The 15,440-nt window shown below is 39.8% G+C and overlaps 2 protein-coding genes across 2 annotated transcripts in view; one reads left to right on the forward strand and one right to left on the reverse strand.

Moving 5' to 3' along the window:
* Positions 1-4,207, reverse strand: part of LOC106808026 (nucleoporin Nup37-like) — a 6,742-nt gene extending 2,535 nt beyond the window's left edge. Inside the window, exons 1-4 of the mRNA XM_014810574.1 lie at positions 4,032-4,207; positions 1,734-1,858; positions 1,221-1,293; positions 721-906 (exon numbers count right to left, since the gene is read on the reverse strand). Of these exons, the coding sequence (XP_014666060.1) occupies positions 721-906; positions 1,221-1,293; positions 1,734-1,858; positions 4,032-4,181 (534 nt within the window). The 5' untranslated portion in view covers positions 4,182-4,207. The remainder of the gene's footprint in view (positions 1-720; positions 907-1,220; positions 1,294-1,733; positions 1,859-4,031) is intronic.
* Positions 4,208-4,247: 40 nt separating this feature from the next.
* Positions 4,248-15,440, forward strand: part of LOC106808019 (extracellular matrix-binding protein ebh-like) — a 33,768-nt gene continuing 22,575 nt past the window's right edge. Inside the window, exons 1-13 of the mRNA XM_014810565.1 lie at positions 4,248-4,410; positions 5,318-5,514; positions 5,942-6,076; positions 6,313-6,408; positions 6,629-6,718; positions 7,040-7,102; positions 7,717-7,911; positions 8,661-8,912; positions 9,448-9,627; positions 10,348-10,464; positions 10,855-11,839; positions 13,087-13,233; positions 13,828-15,113. Coding sequence (XP_014666051.1) covers positions 5,344-5,514; positions 5,942-6,076; positions 6,313-6,408; positions 6,629-6,718; positions 7,040-7,102; positions 7,717-7,911; positions 8,661-8,912; positions 9,448-9,627; positions 10,348-10,464; positions 10,855-11,839; positions 13,087-13,233; positions 13,828-15,113 — 3,717 coding nt within the window. The 5' untranslated portion in view covers positions 4,248-4,410; positions 5,318-5,343. The remainder of the gene's footprint in view (positions 4,411-5,317; positions 5,515-5,941; positions 6,077-6,312; positions 6,409-6,628; positions 6,719-7,039; positions 7,103-7,716; positions 7,912-8,660; positions 8,913-9,447; positions 9,628-10,347; positions 10,465-10,854; positions 11,840-13,086; positions 13,234-13,827; positions 15,114-15,440) is intronic.

Here is a 15,440-nt window from a genome sequence, read left to right on the forward strand (position 1 = left end):
AGCTTGAAATTGCACTTCCCTGTTCGGGCAAGCAAGTTTTTTTTATTGAATGGCTAGACATAACGAGATTTGAATTAAAAAACAATGCGAATGAGACAATCAGTGCATGCAATCATACTTTGTACACAACATGCATACAGCAACATGTAAACCCGGCCTCCGTGATTTTGTCACCATTAGGAATAATTTGTGACCTCGTCGATTTCGCCAAAGCATAATCTTGACTTTTGTTTGGGAAACACCTTTACGATAATTAGACACAATTTCTGGCTTCTGAGACATTATTAGAGTCAGTGCATCAAAATTATGAAAATTTTAACAAAATCATGCTATGAAAAAGTAGCTCTGGCCAAGTTCAAAATAGCTCCCGTAAACAAAATTACGAGAGCTCTTTTTTTCATACAAAATCAAAAAAGAGCTCTCGTAATAAAAAAAGTATTTTTTAGGCTGCTACTGATAAAACTCACGGCTCCTGAGTATTGGAACCACAAGTGAGTATTTGCACAGGGCCCTTCTACTGATCCACTACCCACAACCACAGCATCATTGCATCGCCATCACTGAGCACAGCGAGCTCACTTTCTTGAAATTGGAACAAAAAATTAATTGAAATTGTTTTTAATTCTAAAAAAAAATGCACAATTTTTCTCAAGACGGAAATCTGTCTAAAGACGAACAACCACCACCATCACTGAGCACAGAGACCATAGCAGAGCTCACCTGCTCGGCTTGCTGGGGATGCCACCTGACAGTCACTCCTTCGCCGCAAAGACGAATACGCTGCAACTGGTTGCCGTCTGGGTCCCATACGATACATGTTCGGTCGTCGCCTACGGAAGCCAGCCGTTCACCGCTATGCGGTTCAAAGACAACATCGTTGACGTAGTCCTGATGTCCTTCAGCAACCTATAGTGCGTGGCGAACGTTAGCGGATGATGGAGATGAGCATGCAAAATGAGTGATGAGAGGGAACAAGTCAATGTTGTAATGTTGTTGTAATGTTGTAGTGTTGTAATGTTTTCAAGTAGTCAATGTTGAGAAGCTTGTGGCAGGTTTGATTAAAAAGTAGATCCGCAACAACTACAGATGATTAACTTTATTTATGATAGGGTATGGGCTTCACCATCCTGGATACCAACTATATTGAGATAATGGCAGAGCGTAAATGTGATAAAAAGCAAGATCTCGAGATAATTCGCGACAAAATAAGATGTTCGTACCTGCACTTTGTCATCATCTGTGAGGTGCGAAGAGTAAATTCTCACACTGAAATCGTGATTGGCTGTTGCAAACCTACAAGTACAGTGTGCATTACAGATAAGTGTGTTGAGATTCAGAACATTTTTATCACAATTTATTGCTATGGAATGCCACCATATCAAGAGCTAATAATACCTAAAGAGGTATTATTCGCTCTTGACCATATATGTACATGCTGTTAGCATTGCACTTAGGTTTTTCAATCAATAGTGCCATCAATCAATTGAATGTGTAGACAATTTTATGGCATTTTACGAAACCTCAGAATAGGTACAAACTATAATCCCCTAACCAATTATTCCTATTAGAAATGGTAAAATGTTCTTCTCAGAGCTTTGAGTAATCATTCTCAAAGGTCAGAGGGAAAAGTAAGAGGGCCATTGAGAATGCCAGAACTATAATTCCAATGTGTGACTGACAATTTATCTCAGAAAAACAAGACAAGATCTCTACATAGTTACTTAGATACTAACTTTATAACCCTGGGAAGAAGGGTTAGTGATGTTTCTGGGCTCCAACCAAGGGCTACTGGTCTTGCTCCGTTGAGTGAAAAACTTCGCAGTTCCTCAAAATCAAAACCAATGCTTTGCTGATCTTCCTGCATTAATAGATCAATATACTTGTAGACATAGTCCTAGCTGTGCCATCACATTAATTTACTGTGCAGCCAGTAAGAGGTACAGAAGCAATGGGACTGACAGAGATAGCCACGAGTCAATGGATAATTGCTACTCACTAGTACACTACACTGCAATAAGGCAAGTCCTAGACTCCTACGAATTACAATGGAAAACAGTCATGACACAGGCACTTAATTGGGCTGCTTCAATAATAATATGATGGTGAATAAACACGATTTGTATTTATTTACTACCAGGGCCTGTGTTTGTATACTCCCTATCGCCTAATAATTCGATGACATGTAAACGCTAGTAAAATGCTCCTCCGCAACACGAATTATAATTTAACCACACAGTGTGACACACACGCTCACTCAGTCACTGCACAAACTCACAGAAAGTCAGCCTTAATTTAAACATCAAGGCTTCGGTAGTAAATTATTAAATACAATCCGTGTTTATTTACGATAATTTTAATAAAGATGTTTAATAAAACGTTATTTAAACGGCGAAGGTGTGTGGCGTGCCGACGAATAGGTGGACCATGGTCTGGTCTGGCTCTAGTACTATAGCCCTTGTTTGCCACAGGCCTGAGGCAAACAGGGCCTATATAGCACAGGGACTTGGAACGTCTCAATAAAAAAAAAAGGTAAATAAACACGAAATGTATTTACTACCAGTCTTAATGTTTCTCTACTCTATTTCGCCCCTAATCACCTGTAAATGCCGGTCAAATGTTCATCTGCAACACCCAAGTACACCGCACGCTAGCTGCTGCACACTGACACATAAATATATATAGCAGGTAGGAAAGCGTGCTGCCAAAATTCGCTCGCCGCTCGCTTGATTTCATACGAATACAACACAAATATTCAACCATTCTACTCCATCTTTGTTTCTATTTGAAGAACAGTGTTTACTTGTTATAAACCCATACTGTCTGTGTTCGTAACCGAGCTGTGACACGCGAAATCACACAAAGCCTAACGAAATTCTCGCGTTCGCTCCCGTTGCTCAGTTTATGTAAATGGCTGCAAGTACAGGACTATAGGCGGCGCACTGCATTTTGGGAAACTACCACGCTGCTTTCCAACACGCGTAAGAGCGCCGTCAAAGCCGCCAGTGGAGCGTTACAAAAACGCTGCAGTGTTGCAGCGCAAAAATGAGGTCACGAAGAGCGCCAGTGGGTGTTTCCTGATTTCGACAGCCATTTACATAAACTGAGCAACAGGAGCGAACGCGAGAATTGCGTCAGGCTTTGTGTGATTTCGCGTGACAAAGCTCGGTTACGAACACAGACAGTATATTTTTATAACAAGTGAACACTGTTCTTCAAATAGAAACAAAGATGGAGTAGAATGGTTGAATATTTGTGTTGTATTCGTATGAAATCAAGCGAGCGTCGAGCAAATTTTGGCAGCACGCTTTCCTACCTGCTATATATTTACGCTGTGGCTATATGCCCGGCAGCCGGGCACGGTCTTCGATTTCCTAAATGCCCGGCAGTTCCTAACCCTAACCCTTGTTTACTTGAGATAACGCTGAAAATTAAAAACTGCTGGGCATTTAGAAAATCGAAGACCGTGCCCGGCAGCCGTCAGATATATGCCGGCTGCCGGGCATATAGCCAAGCCACTCTGATATATTTATGTGTCAGTGTGCAGCAGCTAGCGTGCGGTGTACTTGTGTGTTGCAGATGAGCATTTGACCGGCATTTACAGGCGATTATAGGCGAAATAATAGAGTAGAGAAACGTTAAGACTGGTAGTAAATACATTTAGTGTTTTTTGACCTTTTTTTTATTGTGACGTTCCAAGTGCCTGTGCTACATTACTTATTAGTATATAGCCTATATTATATATACAATAGACATAGTCAATAGACTGAATAGAGAATAGTACTAGTCTAGAGTAGAGCCTAGGTTTGGTTCAGTGGTATACCGACCAGGCTCTCCGACTGTTACACGTCGTACTCTCTCGCCAACGTATAGCTCTAGTACTATAGGCTATAGCCCGCGTTCAGTAACTGCCGCAGGTAGCCAACGTAGTGTTAAGCGAGAAGGGAACTTGTGGCTAGTTCGGTGGTTCAACTTGCAGTGGTTGGGCTAACACACTACACAGTGACAAATTTCAGAATTCAGGAGTATCGCACCTGTAATTTACCAATTGTTAGTTTCGACACAGTTCCATATGCAAATAAGTTATCAGCCCACTCGTAGGGACAAAATTCCACAACATGCACGGCTTTGTCACATTTGATCGAAAACGTGCTTGATTTATCCGCTTTCATGATTTTTCTCATATATTTGTGTCCCGCCGGTACGACTCTGCCCTCTATACGAGGAAAAGCAAAGTGAACATAACTGTAACGTCATCAACATGGAAACCTCCACTACAACAAAGTTTTGATCGAACGAATTTATCGTTTTATACATCGTTTCATCAGTTATTTATAATGATAATGCGTGCTGGCATGCTGATATTATATTGTATATACCATATACGGCCCATTGTAACGGTAAACTGATCTGGTTAGTATCTTTATATGTGTAATGTGGGGTTTCATCAATTAAAAATGATATTTTCCAATCTCACAATCTCAATCTGCCAGAATGCTGGAGACTTCATTCCTACTTTAGGACCACCATACATACTTCGATTAGGGTTGGGTTAAGTTAAGGGTTATAAAGTATTCTTAAGTTGTATACTATATAAATATATGATTTATCTCACCTATTGTTGTTGTTGTCACCTAAATAAATCAAGTATAAAGAAAATCTGTGAGGTGCTTTTCAATCAATATTATTATTATTAAGTATAATAATGTTGTGCAAATCCACTTTAGGCACCTTAGGTATCACGAAGTGATGCACAGATTTCTGTGTATCATCAACTGATGCACAGATTTCTGTGTATCATCAACTGATGCACAGAATTTCCGTATATCAAGGAATAATGCAAAAACCCTAACCCTAATCCTAACCCCAACCCTAACCCTAACACACTTCGTGATACCTAAGGATAAGATAAAGCTTTATTTAGGAGTAAGGTTATACTTTATGACTTAGGGTTAGGGTTAGGGTTTTTGCATCATTCCTTGATATACGGAAAGGCTGTGCATCAGTTGATGATACACAGAAATCTGTGCATCAGTTGATGATACACAGAAATCTGTGCATCACTTCGTGATACATAAGGTGCCTAAAGTGGATTTGCGCCTAATAATGTTATTGGAATGCAGACAAATTAACCTTGACATTGTTTTGATAGTCCATTACTGAAATCAAGTCATAACCAAGCATGTATGCATACCACTAAAACATTCCTGGTTTAGTTACATATTCACATTTCTAATAAAAATGCTTTTAATTATCCTTATCTCTCACAGCAAGCTAAGCAGGACCACCACTTACTAATAGTAATACTTCCGTGTTGCAGACTAGTTGTGGTAGTGCACGGCAGCGATGTGGGGGTTCGGAGGCAAGGATGGTGAGGCCGGAGATGGAGAAAAGCAGTCTCAGATGTACAGAGACATGCAAGAGCAGGTGGAACAGCAGCAAGTGCTTGTGGAGCAGTTGAAGCATCTACTCAGGCAGACAGAAGAAACTGTGACGCAAAAGGACAAGATCATTAAGGTACCATTTCCTCAATTGCTTAGACTAGGTGATATTATTCCTTGATTAAACCTTAGTGGAAGCACATGTGGTATTAATAACTGTTGGTAGCACTTGATTAAGTTTGAATAGGAAAATTTATGATAGTAACAAAGTATTTAAAACATGATCTAACCTAGTATTGCCAACCTGAGGTTAAATTTCATCTGTCTGCTTTCACCCAATTTGACATTTGGATCTGGGAAAACCAATTCTGTAAATCTTTAAGCACACACTCGTTCTCATCTTGGATGTATGCAGTTTAATTAGATGAGAGGTATTATTCTAACAATTTGTAAAATTGCAGTTGTCTCACAAAACCACATGGGTATGGTGAATGTATGTGATGTGACTACGGTACCAGCGATATGTTAAAGCATAGTGCTGAATAGTGCTGTATATTTTTAAGGTTCATGAATCGGAACTAAAAGAAGAAAAAGCAAAGCATTCTAAATTCAAGCTGCAGAACAAGGCTAAGGTTGCCAAACTTGAGAAGGAACTTGGAGAAACAAAGAAATCCAAAATTTCTGGAGATGCAGATGAAGTAATGTTTTTGATATTATATATTTATATATATTATATATTTATATTATATGTTTTTGATAGTACTGATGTTATATTATCTCTCGTTTCCTTTCTTTACTACCTTCTTCACCTTCTACCGTCTTAGTAACTGGTGCATATATCAGACATCTTTTCATTTTTAACATGTCTTTTTTTGTTGGACATACTGTACGCGCCGTATTACTTGGCTTATGCTTTTCTTACTTGTGATTGCAGAGAGAGGTGGCAGTTGCTGAAGATGATCATAGTGTTGCAACTTCTACTCGAGCCGAGAAAGGAGAGCGAGGAAAAGCGTTGCTTCTTAAGAAAAAGGTATTTACAAGCCTTTCTCATAATTATAACGAATAACATAATCATCTCCTAGACTATATAAGATCTCTAGTGCTAAATAAGAATTGATACACACTGCTAATATTATAATGCAAACTCAATAACTGAACTTAGAAGTCTCCCAACAGGTAGTCTTCAGTACAGGTACTATTGAAAGTTATGTGAAATGCATTTTATGAGAAAAATAATGTTGTTTTTTTAGGTTGAGGAGAAAAGTAAAGAACTGGCAGAGAGTGTTAAGCAACTGGAGCAGAGGGATAACAGAATTACTGAGCTAGAGCAGCAGTTGCAGGTGGGACATATTACAGGTGTACATACCATTGAACTGTCAGTTAAATTAAATAAGAAATTTGAAAGGTGATTTAGACCTGAATTATTTGATTCAGAATTAATTTGGAATGTACAAACCTTTCAAATGATGGGTAACCTTCCTAACATAAAAGTAATGTTTCGTATGAATCCTTGACCGGCACGATATAATTAAATTGATTCAATTTGGTAGATGAGTCATTTAAATAACAGTAAGTTTCATTCGTAAATTTACCCGACAGTTTCTGTTTACAATAACAGATATTCAGAACTTTGTCTTCCTAATAGTTGTTGTTTGTTTCAGTCACTAAACCACCAGCTGTCGGCTAGAGAACAAGAAATTATTAAAATCAAAACCGTAGATGAGGTGAGATACCAATGTATATTGCCCATGTAGAATCACTTAGAGCATTGTGGCATACAATGTTGTAGTGTTGTAATGTGATTAGACCCCAATCATACTTAGAGATATTGTTAATTTCACTCTGTGTATATAGTTTTTTTTGCTTTTACAACAGATTAGAGTTAACTTGGAATAGAGCAAGCATGTAAGATTTGGCATGGCTATTAATTAAATTTTATTAATTTAAATAGTCCTAATTTGCTATTGCTAAATACTATGCTATGCAATGCATGTTGTTGATATGTTTAGAGTGTGCGGCAGATTTGCAATCATTTGTATGAAATAGTGGTTGTCATTTCTGGCTTGACAGTAGTGAATTTAATCATTGGAATATCTAACCAAGATGTATTATAACGTGAGCCGTTTTATACATACATATTATGAATAATATACTTAATCTATCCCATTCTTTTGTGCATGATTAGTGGCTGCTCAGCCTGAACTAGTGCCTGTGTACAGCTTCTTTTATCTACAGATCAACTGCTACTCCTTTGCTTGTGTAACGCTATTCACTCAACGTTGCTTGTGTGATGCTGCAAATATTTGCCTGCATGTCTCGCGTGCATTGCTGTCTCTAGGAATCGCCCGTTATCGAGCCGGTTGAAACCGAATCGCCGCAGATGAAGGAAATGTATGCGCAGATGGTTTACAAAGATCGCATGATAATGGAGTTGAACGAGAAGATTCTCGAGCGTGATCGCACGGTCATAGATATCCAGGAGGCGGTCAGAGAAAATCAGGAGGTCATCTATGGTCGTGACAGGGCAGTACAGGTCCGTGTCGCTTACGAGGGCACTCTTCGAGATTTAAAGATGCGATGAGATTTGTAATACAGTGTAGCCCGATTATAACTCGATAGTTGGGGTCCATAAAATGTCATCGCGAAAAAAGCGGGGTCGCACTAAATCGGGGTTATATATACGTGGCTATACGAGAGCAAAAAAAACGACTCATCGCATTATATTTGAATTCACGTTAAATCGGGGTTCTATTGTACTGATATTAACCTTCCAAAAACGTAATGGCGGTGATCAAATTTCGTAGCGTTGATGTATAATTAATTGTAAGAATTAAATTTGTTATCTGGTAACAAGTATATATGGGTATATACGATCTATTGTGCAGTAAGTACAGTTTTGTGCAATAAAATTCTAGAGTAAAGTATCCGTTTAAAAACCTGCCATGAATGGATCGTCACAAGACTTCAGACAGCCGTGATTTTTACGTTTATTCGTATTTAAATAATGATATTAGTTATAATGAAATTAATTCTTTCTGCTAGATTAGATTGAATTAGACTGGATGAATGGATTATCACATTAAAAAATGGAAATAAGCAACTATTTTATTGAAAAATGCTTCCAGGTGACTTTATTGGCAACAAATGAAATGGCGCTATAAAATACAGGATTATGGTGATGGTGTAGTAGTACTAGTAAAATAATACTGCTACCAGTAACGAAATCGAGTATAGATGTCACTCGGTGGTGCAGTTACCACCTAAATTGCTAAACCTTTGTAGATCATGCAAGAGGAGGCAAAGAAACGGGACCAGACAATCGTTGATGAAGCCGATACAATCTCGCGTCTAAGGACAAGGCTGAGTGAACTTGAGGAAGAGGCTGCACTTGAGGGTAGCAAGATACAGGAGAAAGAGAGGGAACATGCAATGCTGCAGGCACAGCTCGATCAGGGAATCAATCAAGGCGAGATGCTCAGGGACACAGAGAGAAAACTACAGGAGAGCGAAGCAGTCTTAGATGGCAAGAATAAAGTAAGTGTGCTTCGTGTTTGTAATATTGGTGTAAAAGTTGAGCGTTTTCCCATGCAGAACTTTGAAAGCCAACTTAGACATAAAAATATAATACTGGTAATCTATATTTGCAGTGGTTCCAAACTTGTTTGCCCTCCTTCTTTTGTTTCCATAAACTCGTCCCTAACGAACCCTACCATACCCTATAAAAGGCATTAAGAATAACGATATGAAAAAAACATGGAAGATTACACAATAGTGGATCTCTTTGACTTCAATTGACTCTTAGAATGAAGGGTAATTCTATCGGGCCTAGAGGGATGGTATCGCCTAAATTTGGAAGGTCTAAAGAAATAGAACAAAATACATGGTCTTTGAAGCTAGTTGGTTGCTAAACCAGTATGTTGTTAATAAAAAGGTAAACTGCACTGCAATGTGCGATGCCTGCAATGGTGAAATCCAGGTAAATAAAATAATAAAACGGGTCAATGAATCAAGCAATGGCAATGTGCACGGCAGAAATTTTAAAATGGCGCTTTTTTGTGTCACGGAATAGGTTATTGAGATGCTTCAAGCAGAAATGACGGAGAAAGAGAATACAGCGCGGTCTCTTCAAGAACATTTGGACCTCAGTAAGGAGCAGATGAGAGCATTGCAAGAAACATTTTCTGGCATGGAAGAAGAATGGAAGCAGAAGCTGGAACTTCTACAGAACGAGATTGCAACAAAAGAGAAGGTATAAATGTCCCATTAACGATTCTGGGAAAGAAAAATGATTTTGAACATAATTATAATGTATAATTTGTACTTCTGGCCATGAAAAAAGTTTTAGTATTTCTTTTTAGTGTATTCCTGCATAATTTCTAGACAGGAATAATTAAAACATGCAAAGTCTTAGTACAGTATTAGGTGCAGCGTAAAAGACAGATCATTGCACTGTTTTATTCGTTTTAGCTCCTCTGATGGTGCCATTGTAAACATTTCTTTTTTTCTTTTTTCTTGACCAAGGTCGGCATGATGCTTCCTTGAGTCGGGAACATTTTGTTTCTTACAAGGCTATACTAGTCCGGGTTCGGCGTCCTCCGGGCCGGGTATTTTTATTGTGACACCATCACTATTAGTTAAATCCCTGCCCGTGCCTATGTGGCACATAGGGTGGTGCCTATCTCCATACCATAACCCTAGGCCACGCAGCTACTTTCACAGTAAATGTTACAGCAGGGGATTAATCCACTGGTAGCAATGAAAGTTAACTTTCCACACTCTATATCTCTATTTTAAACATAGACTTTAAAAAAGGAAGACCAAAAGTGATAAGGAGATCAAAGTGATTGGTCCTCTTAATTTTATTGATTTCTATTTTGTTGACATTAATCAATAATTCCGTTATTAATCAATTGACATTAATCGGGAATGTTAATTATTACATTTTGGTGGAATGATGCAATGTTTTCAGGAAGCTGCCGTGGCAAAGGATGAGGGCAGCAAACATGACAGGAAGGTTTTAAAGCAGAAGGCACAGCAGGCTGCTAAAATCAAACAACTACAGGAGGAGCTTGAACGGAAGAAAAAGGTATACGTTGGCACAGTAGCATGCTGTACTCGAATTAGAAACAGGCACATGGTTGCTCTTAAACATGAGGGATGAGGTGAGAAAGATGGCATAGAAATGGGACTAATAGAATGAAAGATAGATGAGGGACACTGATAGGTAGCGAGGGATTGATAGATAAAGAGAGAGACAGAGAGAGAGCGAGGGGGGGAGAGGGAGAGGGGAGGGAGAGAGAGGAGAGCGAGAGAGTGAGAGAGATATAGAGATGGGAAAGTTGGGGAAAAAGAAAACAAGAGAACGAGATACAGGGAGAGTAGAAAACTGGAGGGAAAGCAGTGAGTATACAATAACTCATACAAGAGTAGACATACATAGAGGTAGATCATACAAAAACCCTCCGTTGTTTTCTAGGCTGCCGACATGTCTACGGGTGAGGCCACCGAAGTCGCAAACAGAGTTGCTGAGTTGGAAGAAGAAAAATCTAATCTCCAATTACAGCTGTCTAACTACGAACAAGCCCAGACGGACCTCCAGTCATTAGCACAGCGAGAGGAAATGATGAGAACCGAGCTAGAGGAAGCGAAGATAGAGCAGGAGAGGCTAAGCAAGGCAGAGGAAACCGTGAGACACCAGCTAGAAGAAGTAATGGTGGAGAAGGAGAAGGTAACCCAGACAGAAGAAATTATGAGAAACGAGCTGGAAGCAGCAACGATAGAGAAGGAGAGGCTTATCGAGGCTCAAGAAGCTATGCAAAACCAGCTAGAGAAAGCAACGATAGAGCAGGAAAAAATGACCCAGGCAGAGGAAATCATTAGAAACCAGCTCACAGAAGCAAGAGCGGAACACAAAAAACTGTCACAGGAAGGAGAGACAGTAAGAGCCGAGCTAGAAGAAATCACGAGAAACTGTGATACTCTCTACCAGAAAAACGCCTCCTTGGAGGCAACAGTGCAGGAACTTACCGGAGTGGGAGAAGACTCGCACACGAAATTCCAACTCACAGAGGATGCCTTGCGGCAGAAGGAAGAAGACCTGCAGATGCATCTATCGAGCTTGCGTGAACATGAGTGCGAGATGGAGAGCTTAAAGAAAGCATTAGAGCATAAGGAACGCGAGTCGGAGAGTCACGAGAAACTGCTGGAGCAACAGCAGGCGCTGGTAACGAAAGCGACGGAGGAACTCGACTGCGAAAAGCAGAACGTGAGTGAATTCGGGAGGAAGATGATAGAAGCTGCTAAGGAGGAAACGTTACTCCACGAAGAGAATGCGTCACTGCGAATAGTAGTAGAAGAGCTGAGAGGAGCAGGAAGCGAACTGGAAAGCCGGCAGCTGTCACTCATGGAAGAGTTGGCAGCGATGAAGAAGGAGGTGATTGAAGCAACTGGACAGAGGGATGGTGAGTTTTAATCATTAGGCCAAACAAAAAAATAGGTGTGTTTCCTATTGCATCGAAAACAAAAGTAGGGTAGGTAGGTAGGGATTATTTTTTTTTTATTATTTTTGTTATTCTTCGGTTCCTAATATCCCTCTGATGCATGCTATAAAGTGGTGTATAGGTAGGGATAAGTTAGTAAGCAAGTACAGAACGTGTTTGTAGTAAAAAATCTCAAGTTTTGTCTGTCAGATTTCAAATTTGAAAAAAAAAATTTATAAATTGTTTTTTTTTTGAAAAAAAAGTAGGGTCGGCCCTAATAATCTAGGGACGGTCGGTCGGCCGGAAACACACCTATTTTTTTGTTTGGCCTTAATACGTGAACATATTTTCACGTTATTGATCCATATTGAGACTGAACAAGCCTTGAATAGAGGACCCTGCTTGGCATGGTTTTAATGATATTATTGTTGTTGCTCAAATTATTATTCTTTCTTTGTAGAGCAACTGATGAATTGGTCTTTTTATGTTTGCGCTTACAAAATTTAAGTATCAGTGTTGCCATTGTTTGTTTTGTTTGTAGTAACATGCACGTTTCCTTCCACTACTATTGTGATACTCTGTAACATCATAAATAATTCATGCATGCCTTTATTATTCACCTACCCTGAGCCAAAATTGCTCCTTGGGAATCCATGTACAATTATGCAAAGAAGTCAATTGAGTAATGTTATTCCGGTTACAGAATTTTGTGACACGTACGTTCTTTGTAAAACGCATTACTTTTTTATTGTGGAGTATCACTGTAAGGCAATAGGAAGTCTTGTTTTCCATTTGCTTGGAGATTGCCAGGTTTACCTTAGTAGGCAGACGTCTTATTGCTTCCTGGCAGTAATTACCTCCGCCCAAAGGAGTTGGAGGAGGTTATGTGATCGCTCTCGTGCGTTCGTATGTTCGCGCGATCGATATTAGCGCGTTGAGTCAGCGAGCCAGCCAGCCAGCCAGCGCAGCAAGCCAGCCAGCCAGCCAGCGCAGCGAGCCAGCAAGCATGTACATGTGAGCGAGCAGCAGCAACGAGCGGCAAGCCAGCAAGCCAGCGTGTATATGTCAGTACGCTGGCGTATATCGTTCGTTATTTGTGTGTTTGTGAGTCGTATGGCGTATGGCGTATGTTGCTGGCGGAGGTATGCACTCTCTGTGAGTGCACTCTGTCTAGTTGTAGAATATGGCAGAGCGCTAAGTAACATGCCATTGAATGTGTTCACTTGCAGAATCGGAGAGCAAAGCCCGGCAGCTTGAGGACAACATTGCAGAGCTGAAGAATCTTCTAGAAGGTGATAAGCAACAAACAATTTCCCTGCAGGAGAAACGAGACCAGGCCCTGCAACAGCTGCAGCAACATGTCACCTCACTGCAAGGTAATTAGTTTGATAACACTTGATACATTCCAGATGTCAGTGGCCTGCTTTCAAAGTTGGATTTTTAAGGAATGTAGCTGATCTTAAAGAAGATGAATTAACATCATAGGGGAGTTTTTCAAGGTCTTATCATTACACAGTACCTGTAGACAGTGTAGCATGGGTTCCCTAATTTTCTGGGCCTAGCCATATTTACACACTGACACAAAATTTGTCTACTATGCGTGGCAACAGTATAAGAAGATATTAACAGTTGTTTGCTTATCATGGCACTTACATAATTGACTAATTGTGGATACTTAATGATTGGTTACTTTAATTAATTCTGGCATAAGCGTAAAGTATGAAGTTTTAATTGATATATAGATTGAGGCTCTTGACAGAAATCATGAAGAACAAAACCTAAGACTATAATAATTCTAAGAAACTGTATTGTGATACGTTCCGATAAAGTTGTGATTATTCGATGTGTTATTTTATATGTAAATTTATATGTGCAATGTTTTATAACAAAAGGTTAGAATTGGCCTTGTAACTAATAATTATTTTGACGATGGAAACAAGGTTTTTACAATAAAAATTTCCTTTCTGCAGGAGAAAATACTGAAATCTGCATGAAAGAACAGGCAGCGATAGAGAAGTATGAGACAGAGAAGATTGCAAAGGAAGAAGTTCAGCAGGAACTGGAGAAGGTCAAGGAGATATATGAAGCAGAGAAGGTGAAACTACATCAGCTGTTGGAGAAGGTGAACGAAAAATCTGAAATGGAGAAAATTGAGAATGAACAACTTCAACAGGATATGAAGAGTTTGATGGAAAAATCTGAAACAGAAAAAGTGGTGTTCCAGGAGGAGTTGGAAAAGGAGAAGGAGAAATTTGAAACAGAGAAAATGGAGAAGGAAGAACTTCAACATGAGGTGAAAACTTTAATGGAGAAATCTGAAACAGAGAAGGTGGAGCTACAGGAGCAGCTGGCAAAGGAGAAGAAGAAATCTGAAACAGAGGAAATGGAAAAGGAAGAACTTAAACAGGAGGTAAAGAGCTTGATGGAGAACCATGAGCAAGAGAAGGTGGTGTTACAAGGGCAGCTGGTAAAGGATAAGGAGGAATCTGAAACAGCGAAAATGGAGAAGGAAGAACTTCAGCATGAATTAAAGAGCTTAATAGAGAAATCTGAAACAGAAAAGGAGGTGTTACAGAAGCAGTTGGCAAAGGCGATGGAGAAGTCTGAAACAGAGAAAATGGAGAAGGAAGAACTTCAACAGGAGATGAAGAGCTTGATGGGGAAATCTGAAACAGACAGAGTGGAGTTCCAGGAGGAGTTGGCAAAGGAGAAAGAGAAATCTGAAACTGAGAAAATTGAGAAGGAACAACTTCAACAGGAGGTAAAGAGCTTAATGGAAAACCATGAGCAAGAGAGGGTTGTGTTACATGAGAGGTTGGTAAAGGAGAGTGAGAAATCTGAAACAGAGAAGGTAGAGTTACAGGAGCAGCTGGTAAAGGAGAAGGAGAAATCTGAAACAGAGAAAATGGAGAAGGAAGAACTTCAACATGAGGTGAAGAGGTTGATGGAGAAACATGGGCAAGAGAGGGTGGAGCTACAGGAGCAGCTAAATACGGTGACCGAGAAGTATGAAACAGAGAAAATGGAGAAGGAAGAACTTCAACAGGAGGTAAAGAGATTGATGGAGAAATCTGAAACAGAGATGGTAGAGCTAGAGGAGCAGCTGGTAAAAGAGAAGGAGAAATCTGAAACAGAGAAAATGGAGAAGGAACAACTTCAACAGGAGGTAAAGAGCTTGATGGAAAACCATGAGCAAGAGCGGGTTGTGTTACATGAGCGGCTGGTAAAGGAGAAGGAGAAATCTGAAACAGAGAAGGTAGAGTTACGGGAGCAGCTGGTAAAGGAGAAGGAGAAATCTGAAACAGAGAAAATGGAGAAGGAAGAACTTCAACATGAGGTGAAAAACTTAATGGAGAAATCTGAAACAGAGAATGTAGAGTTACAGGAGCAGCTGGCTAAGGAGAAGGAGAAATCTGAAACAGAGAAAGTGGAGAAGGTAGAACTTCACCAGGAGCTGGATAGAGAAAGACAGGCGTACCAAACGGAGAGAGAGCAGCTTCAACAGCAGACATCTGACATGCATCAGAACACGTTGGCCCTTCAGGAGGAGAAGAACTAGTTGGTAGCTTATTAATTTTGTTCC

The sequence above is a fragment of the Priapulus caudatus genome, unplaced genomic scaffold (genome assembly GCF_000485595.1).
Source record: "Priapulus caudatus unplaced genomic scaffold, Priapulus_caudatus-5.0.1 Scaffold249, whole genome shotgun sequence".
NCBI classification, from domain to species: domain Eukaryota; kingdom Metazoa; phylum Priapulida; class Priapulimorpha; order Priapulimorphida; family Priapulidae; genus Priapulus; species Priapulus caudatus.